General features: G+C 39.1%; 1 protein-coding gene across 1 annotated transcript in view; it reads left to right on the top strand.

The window, feature by feature from the left end:
- Positions 1-18488, top strand: part of SNAPC1 (small nuclear RNA activating complex polypeptide 1) — a 588252-nt gene that overhangs the window by 396668 nt on the left and 173096 nt on the right. The window contains exon 8 of the mRNA XM_044074493.1: positions 17645-17795. Within this exon, the coding sequence (XP_043930428.1) occupies positions 17645-17795 (151 nt within the window). The remainder of the gene's footprint in view (positions 1-17644; positions 17796-18488) is intronic.

Below are 18488 nucleotides of genomic sequence, written 5' to 3'. Positions count from 1 at the left end.
TCATGGCTGCTGCCATCACACTTCTTCCTCTGGCCCATTTTTACATGCGTCTTCTACAATGGATGTTGTTCACACAATGGTCCTTCCAGCAGCTTCCCATGCGTCACAAGATCCTAGTGACACAGACCTGCAAGAACCATCTATCCTGGTGGATTTCCTCTCCTCTAGTCCATCAGGGCAGACCATTTGTTCCCCGCCCCGTAGCCACGGTCACCCGGATGCCTCCCTGATCAGGTGGGGGCATTATCAGGGCAGGATGGTTCATGGCACGTGGCAACCGTCGAATACCACCTGCACATAAATGTCCTAGAGATGAGAGCAGTGCTTTTAACGTTGCAAGCCCTCAACGACTTTCTTCCCTTAGGAACTATTACAGTTCACACGGACAACATGTCCGTGGTGTGGTACATCAACAAGCAGGGCGGAACCAAGTCCTATCCCTTGTGTCGAGAGGCTCTCAGACTTTGGCAATGGGCGATCTCCTCTCATCGGTTTCTGGTAGCAACGCATATCCCTGGGAAAACCAACATAATAGTGGACAGATTGAGCAGAGCTATACTCATGCCTCACGAGTGGTCTCTCAAGCAATCCATAGTGGAAGAGATTTTTCAGAAGTGGGGCCGCCCATGCTGCGATCTTTTTGCTACTCCTATAAACAACAAATGCCCAGACTTCTTTTCTCTCTTCCCACTTCCGGGCCATCCCCCCAGAGATGCTCTTTCCCAAGATTGGCCCTAGGGACTTCTTTATGCTTTTCCCCCCTTTCCATTGATTCCACAGGTACTCCAGAAAGCGTCCATTTTGAGAGCCAAAATGATTCTCATTGCCCCTTACTGGCCTCGACAAATTTGGTTCCCGTTCCTTCATTGCCATTTCTTGGTGCAGCCTTGGCATCTGGACCCAGTGCCAGATCTTCTGACCCACCAGTCGGGTCAACTGCACCGCTCCGTTCCTTCCGTCAACCTCACAGCTTGGTTGCTCCACTTCCTTCCTTAGCCAGGCTTCCTATGATCTCTAACCCAGTTAGAGACATTATAGTAGCTTCTCTTAAGTCCTCTACCAGGAGGATTTACTCTAGTAAGTGGAAACGCTTCTCCCTCTGGGCGAAAGTTAAGAACATAGATCCCTTTACTGCCCCGGTTCAGTCAGTCTTGGATTTTCTAGCGGAAATTTTTCACTCAGGTTCTTCCTCTTCCACAGTCAAAGTTCAGTTTGTAGCAATCTCCAACTTTCATGTTGGGTTTGCAGACCACAACATTATGTCCCACAAGTTTTGTAAAGCCTTTCTTAAAGGGGTGTTCCTTCTAAAGCCCCCTGTTTGGGATCCTCCACCACAGTGGGACCTAAATTTAGTGCTGGCATCCTTGATACTTCCCCCTTTCGAACCGGCTGCTTCATGTTCATTAAAGTTTCTTTCTTGGAAGGCACTCTTTCTTGTCGCCATAACCTCAGCTAGAAGAGTGTCGGAACTTCATGCCCTATCTGTTCGTCCCCCTTATTTGGTCTTCCACAAGGACAGGGTATCCTTGAGAACCAATCCATCCTTTTTGCCCAAGGTTGCTTCTAAGACAAATTTAAACCAATCCATTGATCTTCCTGTATTTTTTCCAAATTATTCTAACAGGGTGGAACAAAAATTGCATTACCTTGATGTTCACCGCCAACTTAGATATTACTTGGACAGAACGAAGCAATTTAGGAAATCTGATCAACTCTTCCTTTCTTATGCTGAAAATAAAAAAGGTCTCCCTGTTTCTGAAGTGACCTTATTCAGATGGCTATCTTCCACCATTTCTGACATTTATCAACTCAGGGGCAAACAACTCAGCTCAAAACCTAAAGCACATTCCACAAGAGGCCTAGCCACTTCTACAGCTTTTCAGGCTAGGCTGCCCTTAGATACTATTTGTGCAGCAGCCACTTGGGCCACTCCTCATACTTTGGTTCTCATTACAAATTGGATTTGGCCTCCAGGGATAGGGCAAGCTTTGGTTCCACTGTTCTCAAGAGTCTGTTCCATTGAGCCACCCGGGATAGAGGTGTTAGGGACGCGGTCCCATCCAGCAAGAATGAAGGCGAGATTGACAACTTAACATTTAGAAGTTATGTACCTACCATAACGTTCCATGTTAGTTGTCTTCTTCTTTCTTGCATCCCTCCCTCCTGTCCCCCTAGCCTGGACAGACCTTGATCTCCCCTTTTCTCTGGAAGATTCTTCTTCCTTGGACACCAGATAGTTCTTGTCCTTGATTACCTGGTTTCCATTACAGCCTTTTTAGGTTAGTGTTTCTCTTTCCTTAGTGGAAAGTTTTTATAGGCAGTTTTTTCTCTAGATACCAAACGAGATCTGGGTAATTACCGCCTTGCATCATGGGATATGGGGCTGCTTCGAGCTGATAAAAGTGACTCTCGAGCTTAGCAAGTGCCGAGTCGGAGCCGAGGATCGGCTCCGAACCCATCCAGCAAGAAAGAAGGCGAGAGAAGACAACTAACATGGAACGTTATGGTAGGTACATAACTTCTAATTATATATGCTGGAATTCTGGAGTTAAAGATTAATGTTTTGTACCCATTTTGAAGTTTTAGTATCAATGAATTGTGGTCTGAAAAGGGGCATGGAGTGATTGAGAAAGATTTTAGAATGTAAGTCATGAGCAGCAAATGTTTTATCTCTTCTGGTTTGGTACCAAATCTGTGATCTTGATGGGAAAACAAAGATTTATTTTCTTTAAATTTGAAAGCATCTACAAGATGAAATAATTCTACCCACTTGTTTAAAGCTTTTGATGCAGCAGGTGTATGCAGCGGTCTTTTACTTGTAGTTTCAGAAATATCAAATATACAGTTAAAATCTCCTCCTAATATTAAGTTGCCTTTATAATTATTGGAAAAGAAATCCAAGTGTTTTTTTTAACAGTTCCTGATCCAATGCCTGGGAACTAGTATAGATTGGCTAGGGTCCATATTCTGTTATTATACTTGACTATTACTAATGCCATAAGGCCTTCTTTATCTTCATACTGGGTTAATCGCATTTGTTTTCCATAAAATTGTTACCCCTTTTGTCTTTGTCTTAAAGTGAATTGTGCCAATATCATATATTCCTTAAGATTCCATTTGTAATTGTCATTTGTTTTGAAATGAGTTTCTTGAAGGAAGATAATTTGTGCTATGTTCAGTTTTAAATATTTCATTAAAGTTGATCTCTTGCTAGGATTGTTTAAGCCACTGGTATTTAAAGATAATAGTTAAATCCATCTTAGGTTATTTAGACTATGTATTTTTTGTTTTATTGTGACTATTAATCTTTTTCCTGTGATCACTCTAAAGTATATGTTTGAGTTTTTAAAGGAAATTATTAGTGTTATACTTTGAGTGTTTACCCATAAAGTAATGTTTTGGTCAGGCATACTAAAAATGTTTTTGTGAAGTAAATTTAAATTAATAAATGTTAAAACTAAGATCCGCACTAGCCATGGAATGAAAATCAGTCTTAATCTGATGGATAAACCGAAGTACATCAGATTATCACTCATACCTTGACAATCCAGAACATCTGAGCTCCATCAATTGAATTATCATATGGAGAATATTTGTAATAGGAATAAGCAATATTTATATTATTTTGAACAGATATAGTACTGTTGTCGATTAAACAGAATTCTAATACAATATAAATGTCTACTTATTGTGTAAGCAATTAAGATTTACATGAAAGATAGATGGCAAGCATTTCAGTCATAGTAAAGAAGGATGTATCGTATATAAAACCTCAGTAAAAGTTTATAGCACACAGTTATTTAACATATTCAACCTTATTGATGAAGTCTTTCAAAACGTATTACTTAATATAAATAGATGATAATATTTATACCTAATGTTTATAATACAGTGCATTTTACTGGATATAGCAGAAGTTATATTTCATTGTTTACCAGCATTTAAGTAATCACTTTGTTTATTGCTAACTTGCTTAAAGCATCAAGTTTGTTTCATGTAAACATTGATGAAAGTTAGTGCATTTTAATTATCAGTGCATCCCTCTTCCCCCATTTCCTACACATAAGCATTTTCATATCTGTCATTTCGTATTATAAAATTAGTGAAATTATAGGTTAAAAACAACAAATTCACTTATTGTGATAATGATTACAAGTTCCCCTTCCATATTCATAAATTGACATTTTATGGCATATACTGAAAGTTTTTAAATTTACATGGCAACATTCTATTTTGTATAATCAACAAAGGTTAAACTGAGTGATTATTATCAGTTTAATACTATTTGTTCAGAATGTGATCGTTACATTCTGTGACATTCCTAGTTCAGACTTCTATTGTTTCCCTTGAACAACTTTGTCAGTTTGATGTCATGTATACAGTATTGGTTACCTTGGTAACAGCTTAAGTATTATGTATGATCAAGATGTGTTACCAAACCACAATTCAAGTTAAACCAATTATATGACTTGTTATGCACATTTACCTATATGAGAAAATCCTCATGCTTCCCCTTGATGTTCAATATAGTGTATGTCATTTATGACAAGTTAAAACAGTAGTGTTATTATACTCAAGCCAATGTTATTAAACTGTCATTTGTCAATTTAATACTATTTGTTTAGAATATGACTGTTATATTCTGTGACATTTTAAGTTCAGGCTTCTATTGTTTCTCTTGAACAACTTTGTCAGTTTGATGTCATGTATAAAACATTAGTTACCTTGGTAACCACTTAAGTATTATATATGGTCAAGATGGGTTACAAAAACTACAATTCAAGTTAAAGCAGTTACATGACTTGTTATGCATGTGTACTTATATAAGAAAATCATCATACTTCCCCTTGATGTTCAGTGTAGTGTATGTCATTTATGACAAGTTAAGACAGTAGTATTATTATACACAAGCCCAGGTTATTAAATCCTGTCTTTAATATCTAAATTCAGCAGACTGCTTCATCTTATATGACTATTATATATTTTATGTGTAGATTTACCCAAATCATACATTACATAACTATTGTGTGTGCTTTTTCTTTTTTCTTTTTTTTAATCAAGAATCAACTTAATGAGCTAAACGAAGTGTTGGGAGACCATCAGTATGTGTACATGTGATTTAAAACTGCCCATTTATTATATATATTTTTACCAAAAACGTCATTGCCGAGAATCATCTCGGAGGCTCCTCAGAGCCGTTAAACATTATTGTCACTCTGTCTCCATTACCATAGCAACGTGGGAGCATCTGTGTACTGCATACCAGAGGCTCACAATGCACCTGAATCAAAGCTTCACTTCATTGCAACTTCAAGCCTAAATTCCCAACCGTTCAGTGAGGCAGCAGGCAGGAAAAGAACAGAGAGCAAACAGATTAAAAAAAAAAAAAACTCCCAACAAGCTGCCACAACAAGAGACAACACACTCCTCCAGCCCTTCCACCTCTCACTCAGCAGACATACAAACCAACCATTCTCTGCCAAAATATCCCAAATCAAAGTTCTATCCACCCCCTTCCCCTGGATCCAGTCTTCTTCTTCTTCTTCTTTCGGCTTTCCCCCGTTAGGGGTCACCACAGCGGATCATCTGTCCGCTCATGATTGGCAGTGGAATTTTTATAGTGTCGAGTTGCCAGCCTGGCGCCCAACCTTTCACAGAAGGCACATAGACATGCACACTCACACCTAGGGCCAATTTAGAGTGTCCAATCCACCTACTGCATGTCTTTGTGATGTGGGAGGAAACCGGAGCACCCGGAGGAAACCCACACGACCACAGGGAGGACATGCAGACTCCACACAGAAGGCACCCCAGCCGAGAATCGAACCAGAGAACCTCTTGCTGTGAGGCGGCAATGCTAACCACTGCACCACCGTGGCCGCCTCCCCTGGATCCAGTCTAAAACACCAAATGTCTCTTCCTAATACGCACGCACCAGTAAACCTTGATCACAAGCCGCAACCCACAGCTTCCCGGAGATGAAAACGGCAACGCACAACAGCTGCCAGATACAGCTGCATCCACATACAACATGTCAGACTCAAACAGCACTCGAAGCCACGATAACTGCCATAATTGACAACTATTATGTTTAGACAGAATAACAATGACACTTGTACTAGCTGCCAGACATGACTGCATCCACGCGCACCATATCAGGATTGATCAAACAGCACTCGTAGCTGTGATACCTACCATAATTGATATTAACTGTACTTAGAATAATTATGACATTTGTACTAAGAGCTTGCTACTATTATTTAATCAGGATGTACATGACATTTCTAAATCATACTTTAACTGAAGAAGGCAATAGTCTCCATGACAGCATTTTTTTCCAAAAAACACTACTGTCACTGCAATTATATATGATGTTAATTTGTCACATTTGAGTCTGAACTCTGATGAATGGCACCTTATTGAATTAGTTAATTACTTAATTATTATAAGTAAAATCAGTGAAAAATTAACAAGGTAAATATTCATTGAGTTCAAGTAGGGAAATAGAAACTTCTGTGTTTGTATTATATGTTGCTTTGTTTGGCTTATATATAATGTAAATAGTAACCCATCTTGACCTACCTTTGTTTGTGAATAATTATTGGACTCTTTGAACATTCTGAATAAATCATTACTGTTTCTCAGTTGTTTAAGAATCTCTCCTTTTTTAAAATAAAAACAGATGACAAGTGATGTACCATATCAGTTGATACTTTGAGAGATGTAGTTGTAAGAGTTATTTTTTGGGACAGCTATCTTGTACTCATCAGTCCAAGGATTTGTTTCTTTTATTATTTTAAGAGTAGGAGCCATCCATTCCATTTCTTCTGGGATAGATGCTATGTTGTTGTTTTTGATGAATATAGTAGCTTCTTCTGAGTCATTAAAGGTTCTCATCTCATTGGCAAAAAGTATTTTTATCTTGGCTGGAAAGGATTTGTTTAAACAGTTTTATTATTGTCCAGACTATTTCCTTTGTTGTAGTATTCTGGAAGAATAATCATTGTCAAACCTTATCAGACTTTGACTGCATTTTAAGGGTGATTTTCTCCAAGCAGATTTTAATTAGTTCCTTGTCCAGAAATGAAAGAAATTTTATAACTATGGATCTAGGTGGAATATTTGTTGAATTAGAAGTAGGTTTCCTCAGTGCTCTATGCGCCCTTTCAATCCCAAATGAAAGTTCTTCTTTCAAGTCTAAAAATTCAGGAATCCAGGTTAAGAATGAAATAATGTCTTCTTCAGTGTTTTCAGGCAGACCAATATCCTTGTGTTGTTTCTCCTTTCCCTGTTTTCTAAGTCATCTATTTTGTTAAGCAGCCGTGTATTCTGTTTAAGCAGAAATATTTTTTGGAATTCTCCCTCTTTGAGTCTCCCTTCAATGTAATTTAGAGAAGTCTCTATATTTGTTATTTTTGTATGGTGTTGCTGTAATAGTTCCTTAAGACTGTCTGTCTGTTTTTGAGAATTTAATTTGAGGTTTTCTAAGTCATTTTTAAAACCATCCATCTTCAAAGATAGTTCCTGTATGATAGATATCATCAATTGCAGTTCTTTTTTCAAAGCAGCATCTGGATGAGAATTCCTTGAGTTGTTCATATTCAGTGACTCAATACATCTCCAAGTTACTTGACAGGAAAATTTTGCATATCCCCACCAAAATTGATATTTATGTAGTTTAGTAGTTTATCTATAGATTTCTGACATTTTAAACTTGAAAATAGTAAAATTTTCCTATATTATTATACTACTGTATGGAGCTCTCAAAATTCACTGCTCTTAGTTAACCATCTAGGCTCCACCCATCAGAACCTTGATTTTGAAGTCAGGGAAGTGAGAAATTTTTCTTCAACATGTTTTAATGAGTTGAGAGATCACACAACCACAGATCCAGTTTTACAAAGGCTCAACCACTTTATCAATCAAGGATGGCCGTCAAAGCAATCTAGTTTACCTCAAGAAGTGCAACCATATTTTCCCTACAGAGATGAGATTGTGTCTGACAAAGGTATCATTATGAAAGGTTCGAAAGTAATTATTCCAAAGTCCTTGCAACCAGAGAACATCACTGTCTTGCATTGTGGTCACCCAGGAATCAAATCTACCAATAGAAGGATGAGAGGACTAGTATTTTGGCCTTCTGTGTCACAAGACATTGAGAGAGCATTTTTATCTTGTTCGGTGTGTAATAGTACAAAGCCACATCAACAGAAGGAACCACTTCAGCTTAACCAGATTCCATAACTACCTTGGTCGACAGTAGCCACTGATATCTTCGAGTGGAATGGTCAATATTATTTGGTGTTAGTAGACTCTTACTCCAGTTGGTTAGAGATTGACTTACTTCCTAACCTAGCATCTAGTACTGTTATTACTAAGATGAAGTGTCATTTTGCTATTCATAGTAGTCCGCACATAGTTATTTCTGACAGTGGCACACAGTTTACAAGCCAAGAGTTCAAAAGATTTGCTGAAGAATGGGACTTTACTCATGTCACAAGTAGTCCAGAGTACCCACAGTCAAATGGTTTGGCAGAACTGCACTTTCCAGTTCAAAGTGCAAAACAGTTACTTGAGAAGTCAAAACAAGATAATACTGATGTTTTCCTGAATCTCTTGAATCTCAAATATTCCTCATGATAAACATCTCGGTTCACCTGCTCAGAGACTTCTGTCGAGGCAAACCAGAACCACATTACCAATCAGTAGTAAATTGCTGGTTCCATGTGCCAAGAACAACAGATCAGTGAAATCCAATCTGTTGAAGAAGCGCCTATCGCAGGAGTCCTACTATGATAAGACCAGTAAACTGAACAGTCCATTATGAGAGGGAGTAGTGGTAAGGATGCAGATGTCCAAAGGTTATGATCAGATTGGTGTCCTGAAGAATATTGGTCCAGAGCCGAGATCGTACATTGTGGAATCAGAAGGAGCAATCTGTAGGCAGAATCAGAAGCATTTGAGACTGGTGTCTGAGCCTATACCACAGCACATAGCCAGTGAGAAAGACTCTTTTTATCTCAGAGTGAGTTGTCCGGTGTTCCAATTCCAGAGGAAGTTCCAGAGGACATTCCTGTTCCTATGATGAATCCAGAAGTTCCTGATACGAGTTGTGCACCACAGACTGTCCCTGTTGCTAGATTTGGTCCCAACTGTTATGTTATGTTACGAGATGTGGCCGAATCTCTAAACCTTGCAGCAGATATGAAGCAACTTGAACATGAACATTGTGTTTTGTTTCCAATATGTATAGTAATACATGCCTGTCTCTGCCATTGTTTTGCATAAAGGGCAAGGATGTAGCTCAGTATATGTGTATATACCTTTAAGAAGCTATCCCAGGGCTTGCACAAGTGTGTAAATATTGAGCACATGCAAGCCTGACTGCCATTTTGTAGTTAGCTGTTAAGATGCAAGTATGTATGTATGTAAGGTCTGTTTGTTAACTAGTTCATTTGTATTTAATGATGCTGCTACAATCCTGATGTGTTTGTATGTATTAAAGCATCTGGACGAAACCCCAAGCCTTCTTGTTATATGTATTAGAGACGAATGAGCCACACCATCGTAAAAGAATACAGTCTGAATCATAGCTTGAACCTCAAAACATATCTGCTTCGCTTAAAGCTTATAATCCTATTCAAGCAGACAGACTTGGTAAAAAGTAAGTGATGATATCTTCTTGTTATGTAAAAGCCAGTTGTCGTTCATTGTAAGCACATTATTGCAGTCAGGTTGTGACCGGAGGGGATTTTTTTTCTCTTCATTGCATATTATTGTTTGTGTAACACAAAGATTGCAGGTTTGTTGCTGGTGCCCAAAACATGGGGTTTCTTGATAATGGAAGGAGAAATATACAAGATAACAGAAATGTTAAGATACTGAATACAGGATAATCTGAGTTAAATAGCATGTTTGTCTTATGACTGGAGACTTGCTAATACTCATATGCTCAGTTCAGAACCCTGTAATTCGGTCTCATCACAGACCTAGGTGCTCACCAAGTGGATGTCCATAGCCGTGGCACCTTTCTGACTAGTGATTTGAGGGTCATCTGTTGTTTGGACAACTGGTTTCTTGCATCCCCCACAATATAAAGTCCAGTTATGTTCCAGGGCTCACTTCTCAAGCTTTTGCAGTCTTTGTGAATAACAGTGAATTTCACCAAGTCTCATTTGGCACCATCTCAATTGATTATCTTCATAGGCTGCACTCAGAACACACTGTCCTGCTCAGCTTTCCTGTTTGTGAACAAGATTTTACCAAAGCTACAGTTCTGCAAATAATACACAGTAATTGTTCATGTAACTAGGACTCGTGACATCTACGGTATTCATGGTACTCCATGCCATGTAGTTCAGAAGAGTCCTGTAGTAGAATCTTGGAGTAAAGTGGGATCAGCTTGTAGACCATCTAGATGATCTGCTCTAGATATCCAAAAATGTGTATGGAACATTACATTTTGTGGTCTCTTGAAGCAACCTTATCTCTGGGAAGACACTTCAAGGCTTTAACCCTTCAGGGAGATGGTGACCATAGATGCCCTGCTGTTGGGTGAGAGGGACATTATTTGGAGCAGATACTTCAAGACACATGGTTAACCCAAGAGGCAATTCTGATACAAGTGCATCAGCATTCTGGAAGTGAGGGCTCATCTTCTCTTCTCCTGTCCTATTGCCATCCACTCCAACAACATGGCATGAATTTGATACATAAGCATTAGGGAACTCATTCCTGTCCTCTTTGTTGAAAGGCCGTGGTAGTAAGGAAATAAGCTTTTGCCTCCATTTACATTCTTATGGTTGCTGAGATTCCTGATTAAGCCACCAGTCTCATGGACAGGCTTAGTTGCCATCTCTTGACGCCTAATGAGTGGTCTCTCAGCTTGGCAACAGCACAGATGCTATTCTTTTTCAAGCGAAGCTTGAGCTGTTAGCTCCCCATCCAACTTTAAATCCAGCAGCATGTTTTCCTTATCTCTCCCTTGAGAGAATGGCCTGGGGATGCGGTCATCCAGAAGTCACTCTCTGGACTTATTTACACATATTTTCCCTTATATCAAAACTCCTAGACAAGGCCAAGATTTCCAAAGCCAATATCATTCTTACAGCTTTGTTAACTCCAGTTCCCTCAGCTTTGGTTTCATCTCATGAACAGGCTTTTCCTCCTGAAGCTGACAGACTCCCCTGTCTCACCCCTGTGGCAAAGCTTAACCAGCCATTCACTCCCTGAAATTGACCACATGGTTTCTCCAGTTAAACTGCTGAGCAGGTACACTTCATACCTAAACATGATTTTCCTGGTTCTGATTTCTGCCCAGGGACCAGGTACAAGAAGACATGTCGGAGTAATTAGATCAATTGCACTGTATTTCATGGCTATATTTTCTCATATCTTTGTGTATTTGTCTCAGATTCTTGATTGACAGCTGTATCAGATTTTCATCTAGATGCAAATTTTACCTGTTTAGCCTCATTAAAGATCTGTAAAGCCATCCTAAAAAAATACATCCCTGTTATGTCTCCACCTTCATATCTCCTACTCTCCTGAAGACTTATACTTTGACTTTGAAGTGGTCAACCCACCGCCCCCCCAAGACAACTTCCTTAATTTTTTCACTTGAATTCTCACTTTTGTTGTAGTCACCTCTGGCAGAAGGATTTCAGAGTTTCAGGCCTTGTGTGTTCATCCTCCATATTTGATTTTGCATAAAGATATAGGGCAACTTGTTCCTTCTTCCAAAAAAAAAAAATTTAAAAAAATCAGTCAAGTAACCTAGAATTCTTCCCTAATCATGCCATTCATGAGTAATATTTGTTGTGCCACCTGGATGTTCACAAGGCAGCACTGATTTTATTTGAATAGAACAAAGACTGTAAGGAAGGGCTTCCAACATTTTTCCTTTTCCTCCACAAAACTGGCTACTGAAATGCCAAAGAACCCAAGCTCTTTTTTTTCAGATCTTTTAAAGTTCTGTTAACAAAAGATGTGAAAAACCTGTCCTCCCAGTTCCTCTAATACTCATACCACTAGACATATGGCCACCTAGCAAGCCTTCTTTATTAACACTTTCAGGGGAGATTTAAGTGCATCTGCTACATGAGCATTCCTGAACACCTTTGGAAGATATTGTAAGCCAGATGTGATGTCTAGATTTAGGTCTACTGTTGGAGCCATCATCATGCAGGGTATTCTACCATGAGAACTTATCTGAGAGTGTTAGCTTGGGACTCAGGAGTTTCATTTCTATGATGTCTGGGACTAACAGCAGATATTAAAGTTATTTAGTTACTGTAGTAGTTTGTCTTTGTTGGTAGTTTCAGCTCCATCACCGTTACCCACTCCTTTTCCCAGCGTTAGGGTCAGGCAGATATTATCATCCTTGGAATCTTGCCTGTAGGTTGCAAAATTGTTCTTCCCTTGTACATTTCACCTTACATAGGCTCTTAAAGATCTGGAGAGAGGTCCTTAGGTGCAGAGGATTGTGGATAAAAGAGAGGGGCCAAGGTGGCCTAGGAACATTCTCTGAATCTGTGTTCCTGTTAGTCTTAATGTTATAACTGAAAGAGTTGAAACTGACAACATAGGTCTGTTGTTAGGGTAAGTAAATAACTTTCATTTCTTTTTACACGGATATCAAACTGAGCAAAGACGTCAAGTGTATATATACTATTTTTTGTGCCATTTTGTCAGCAGGACACATTGTATGTTTCATGTGACATCCATTGATCATGACTTGTACACGGTTATATTTCTTAAACAGCATCATGATAATTAATGCTTTTTAGACTGGAATTATATACTTCAGTATATCAAAACCTATATGTATGAAAATGACTAACTCCTGTGATATATGTATTGTAATGTCCCTGGTGCATATTTTGGTATACATTGTATTCTGTGACATTTAAATTTGTGCAATATGTTCAGATAACTTCTTTCTAAACTACAAAGATTTTTCTCTCTGAGCATTCTGTGTAAACAGGCTATACCAACAGGACTTTGATAGTTAAGAAAAATACAAACAGATAAATCAATGCAAATAAATCTTGCAAACCAACCTGAACTATTAAGAGTATCATAAGATGATGGTGGTATCAACATTTTCCCAGTTCCTACATGAACTGTGACGCGCACATGTTGGCTAAGACTTTTGTCTTTAATTATTGAAATGTGCTTTATATAGGCATTTCCAGGAATGTTTCTAGTAATAAAGGTGCTTACATGATAGGCATTCTACAAATAGCAGTATAATTTTATTCTATATTAAAAACACATGTATTAAAATGCTGTACATAGATTGTCACACAGATCAACTGCTTTGATACAATAAAATACTTAGCTGCCAGACTTCTGACCTTCATAAGTATATCTGTACAAATTAAGCATGTGTTTTTGCCCGCTGTGAAGGAGAACTATGATGCTCATGGGTTCTTTCTGTTTCCTTTTCCAGCATGCCATTTAACTTTCATTGTACTAATTAAGGAAGTAATGATCCTCATACATTCATTTCTCTAGCCAGGTATTTCAAAGACTTGCATTATTTTGAAGTTTTTAAAGTAGTCACCCAAATTATGACAGCAGTCCATTACATGTTCAAGTTTTTTCTCCAGCCAGATATTGAGTAAAAACGCCTTTGTCCAAATCTGAACTATATGCAGTGCTATTAGACGGACTATATGCCTAGTAAGATATAGGTGGTATATGTTTATTTTATTCCAAGTTAATGCATGCTAATTTAAATAATATGAGTGAGGCATATTGAGGTCTTCTGTGGGAGCAGTGGCATCTAACTGTAACATTACATGGGCAGTGCAGCTTATATTTAGCAAAATAATCATGGCTGAATGTGGCTTATATTAATTTACTGCTCGTCAAGCCCCCCTGTATATCTCTAAAAATATGAATGAACTCAAGTGGTTGGAAAAAAGCATCCCTCCACAAAGGATATGTAAAAGTAATAAAATACAGTGTTTTTACAGTGGGGAAGCCCCCTGCTTCCCCCACAACCTCTGCTACTTGTATATCCCAACTCAAGAGATCACACTGCAGTGGAGATGGGGCATGTTCTCTGATCCCCACTGTACCATGACCTCATGGTAGAAGAGCTGGTATGTTCAATCATTTCATTTTCAATCAGATATTTTGGCTTTTCACCCATTGATGAAAAGCCATGTCAATGAAATATCGTACACCCACATAAAAAAATATATATATATATATATATATATATATATATATATATACACACACACACACACACACACACACACACACACACACGCGCACACACACACACACACACACACACACACACACACCTGTGTGTGTATGCATATGTACGTACAAGTGTATGTATGTGTGTGGGTGTTTACTATCATAACGTCGAAGATGTGATCTTAAAGTTCATGACAGTAAACCATTTGTAATGCTGAAAGTACTGCAAAAGTCAAATTCAACTTAGTTGCAGTACGAAAGCTACGACATCAATCAGTACAGCCTACACCTGTACTACTAACACTCATATGTGTTGCAGGGGGGCTGTGCCCCCCTGTGCCCCCCACACTCCCTGTCACTTATATATTCCAACTCCGAGGTTGCACTACAGTGGGGAAAAGGGTAATTTCCCAATCCCCACTGTACTGCGAACAGACCTTACAGCATTCACATCACCGATGACAGCTGTGCGAATGCACTTTGCATTCACTAAAGGATTTTCTCACACTTATGCAGGTTAGATGAAACAGAATCGCCTAACTGTTAGTTGGCATTCCAAAATTCGTCTAACCAGCACTCGAGTTTCTAATTGTAAACTGTGTGTGTGTGTGTGTGTGTGTGTGTGTGTGTGTGTGTGTGTGTGTGTGTGTGTGTGTGTGTATATCATCATCATTCGGCTGTTCCCGTTAGGGGACGCCACAGCGGATCATCTGTTTCCATTTCTTCCTGTCCTCTGCATCTTGCTCTGTCACACCAACCACCTGCATGTCCTCTCTCACCACATCCATAAACCTTATCTTAGGCTTTCCTCTTTTCCTGTTACCTGGCAGCTTCATCCTTGGCATCTTTTTCCCAATATACTCAGCATCCCTCCTCAGCACATGTCCAAACCAACGTAATCTTGCCTCTCTGGCTTTGTCTCCAAATCTTCTAACGTGGGCTGACCCTCTAATATACTTATTCCTGATATTTTCCGCCCTCGTCACACCCAGTGCAAATCTTAACATCTTTAACTCTGCCACATCCAGCTCAAACTCCTGTTTTTTTGTTAATGCCACTGTCTCCAACCCATATAACATAGCCGGTCTCACTACCCTCTTGTAGACCTTTCCTTTCACTCTTACTGGTACTCGTCTGTCACAAATCACTCCTGACACTCTTCTCCACCCACTCCAGCCTGCCTGTACTCTCTTCTTCACCTCACTTCCACACTCACCATTACTCTGAACTATTGATCCCAAGTATTTAAACTCATCCACCTTCGCCACCTCTACTCCTTGCATCCTCACCATTCCTCTATTCTCCCTCTCATTCACACACATATATTCTGCTTTAGTCCTGCTGACCTTCATTCCTCTTCTCTCTAGAGCACATCTCCATCGTCTCCTCCACCTGTTCCCTACTCTCACTACAGATCACAATGTCATCTGCAAACATCATAGTCCACGGGGACTCCTGTCTGATCTATTCTGTCAACCGGTCCATCACCTTTGCAAATAAGAAAGGGCTCAGAGCTGATCCTTGATGTAATCCCACCTTTACCTTAAATGCATCCGTCACTCCCACCGCAGACCTCACCGCTGTCGCACTACCCTCGTACATATCTTGTACCACTCTTGCATACTTCTCTGACACTCCCGACTTCCTCATACAATACCACAACTCCTCTCCAGGCACCCTGTCATATGCTTTCTTTAAGTCTACAAAAACACAATGCAACCCCTTCTGACCTTCTCTGTACTTCTCCATCAACACTCTCAGAGTAAACATCGCATCTGTAGTGCTCTTTCCCAGCATGAAACCATACTGCTGATCACTAATCATCACGTCCCTTCTTAACCTAGCTTTCACTACTCTCTCCCATAACTTCAAGATGTGACTGATCAATTTAATCCCTCTGTAGTTACTATAGCTCTGCACATCACCCTTATTCTTAAAAATCGGTAGCAAAACGCTTTTTCTTCATTCCTCAGGCATCCTCTCACTTTCCAAGATTTCATTAAAAGGTCTGGTTAAAAACTCCACTGCCATTTCACCTAAACACCTCCAAACACACACATATGGTTATATCATGAATGTTCAAAAGGTGAAAACATAGATGAGCAACATTTTGAACATTCATATTACCAAACAGACACAAAATGCCAAACGTACAAAAAACTGGAAAAAGAAAACCATTTTCTTTTGCATTTTCTAAACCGTAAACCTACCACAGCATACATACTTAATTTGTGTGAACAGTGATAGAGTTATGGAAATCTTTTTTCTAAGGTAGGCTGTTCAGTTAAGGATACCAAGGATTACTAACTTGGGCAGGGGAGCTACACTGTTTTGCGTAACCCTTTCTGTAACACTAACTCTACAGAAGAAAGATAACTCACACAAGTGCACACACAGTCATATAAATTAAAACATGTTCCCTTACCTAACCTGTAAACACTACCATGTAAACTAAGTCTGTTTCTTTTCTTAACCTTCAAACCCTCCCACACATGCTCCCATCCAGAATACAAACCCACTTGCCTCTTTCAGCTGAGTAGACACTCAGCAAAAAGGGCATTTGCTCAAACAAATGTTTGTATAAATGACTCTCCAGTCCAATTAATAACTATTTAGAGGCCCTGCATCTCATTGACATGTGGCTCCACTACTGTATGGGAGGGTTGGGGTTAGCATAGAGATTAAAGTGTTTACCGCACAGTCTCACAAAGTACAGGGTTTAATTCTCACCTTTATGGAAATTGGATTGGCTTAAAATTAAATGAACGATACTCATTTATAGTAGAATTAATTTGAGGCTAGTATTTTATTCATAAGTTAACTGGGTAAGCCCTGTAGGCAAGATGCCCTGTGGTCACGCAGAGTCATCTTTTGGTTGAGTAATTGCCCTGTGACATAAATCACAGAATTGGAAGCTGAGCAAGTCAAAGCCTTGACTATAGTGTAATGTTTAGTACTGGTTGGTAACCTACCTGTCTGTTTTACACTCTATGGATAGAGTACCTCATTTCAAGTTCCACTAGATCAACAGACTATGACATCAAAATTTTTAAACATAAAAATACAACTTCCTCTGAGGTTGCACAGCGTTGGGTGAAGTTTTCAAAATTTGACAGAATAAGTTGTCAGTGTAACAGGACTTGGAAAAATGTAGTTATCTGTTGGTGTTCATGTTTCGTAATGGTTTTATCTGCAGCCTGTTTGTGATTAATTCTTATTGACATTGTGGTTCAGATTATGCTAGCTAGCTCATAGCTTAATGCTCTGCATCTCACTCTTTATAAGCCAGAGTACAGTGGCTTAGGAGCTCTCATTTGATCAAACTCATCTTTCAGTCATACTGATAAAATGTTTTCTTTCTCTTCAACCATTAGTATTATGTTTGACCAAGTGCTGGTATATATTGTTTCTCATGTTATTAAACTAGGCTTCAAAATCAAGGCGGCATCGTCAGGTCAAAATGGATTCTTCTGAGTCAGGATCTGATCGTGAAGGAGTGAAAAAAGGGAGAGGGAGAGGAAGGAAACGGTCAAAGACTTGTGATGTGAAGACAAGAAAAGACTTGTTGAGCAGTAGAGGTAATTTCTTATGTATGACCAGCCTTTATTAATGGTATACGTTCCATTGCTTAGTGTGTGAAGTCTTATGAACATAAACATTACTAGTGAAAGGAGTTAGTCTTATGCTTGAGGCTTGTTTTGTGCAGCAAAAAACAAAAAAATCTTGATGTGAAAAGTGACCTAGCTGAAAATCATGGTGCTTTAAAGAAATGTAATTTATGCAATTGGAGTCTTAATATGGAAGATTGCTATACTGCCTTTACACTACAAAAAGCACATTTAGGTTCATAAAGTTAAACAAAACTGCGGTGGTGGTGCTGCGGTAGCATTGTCGCCTCACAGTAAGACGCTGCCCGGTTCAATTCTCAGCTAGAGCGTCTTCTGCGTGGAGACATGCGTGAATGGGTGTACCTTCGTTGAAGGTTGTGCATCAGAGCTGGCAACTCGGCACGTAAAAATCTGCTGCCAATCATTAGCGGACTGGAGTTCTGCTGTGGCAACCCCTAACCGGGAAAAGCTGAAAGACACAACAAAAAAGGTTCATAAAGTTAAACATATTTTCATAGCCTTGTTAGTGTTCTGTATTCTTTTGCCAACTTTTCATATTGCTATTTCTAACGTATACTATAACGTAGAGAGGTCTGTTTTGAGTGTTTCTTTTTCCACTGACAGATATTTATTCTTTGATAAAGACCTGAATTTTATCTATTT

Source organism: Protopterus annectens, chromosome 6.part0 (assembly GCF_019279795.1).
Source record: "Protopterus annectens isolate FY-2018-M chromosome 6.part0, PAN1.0, whole genome shotgun sequence".
NCBI lineage: Eukaryota > Metazoa > Chordata > Ceratodontiformes > Protopteridae > Protopterus > Protopterus annectens.
Note: the sequence above shows the minus strand (reverse complement) of the source record. Positions and strands in the feature narration are given on the sequence as shown.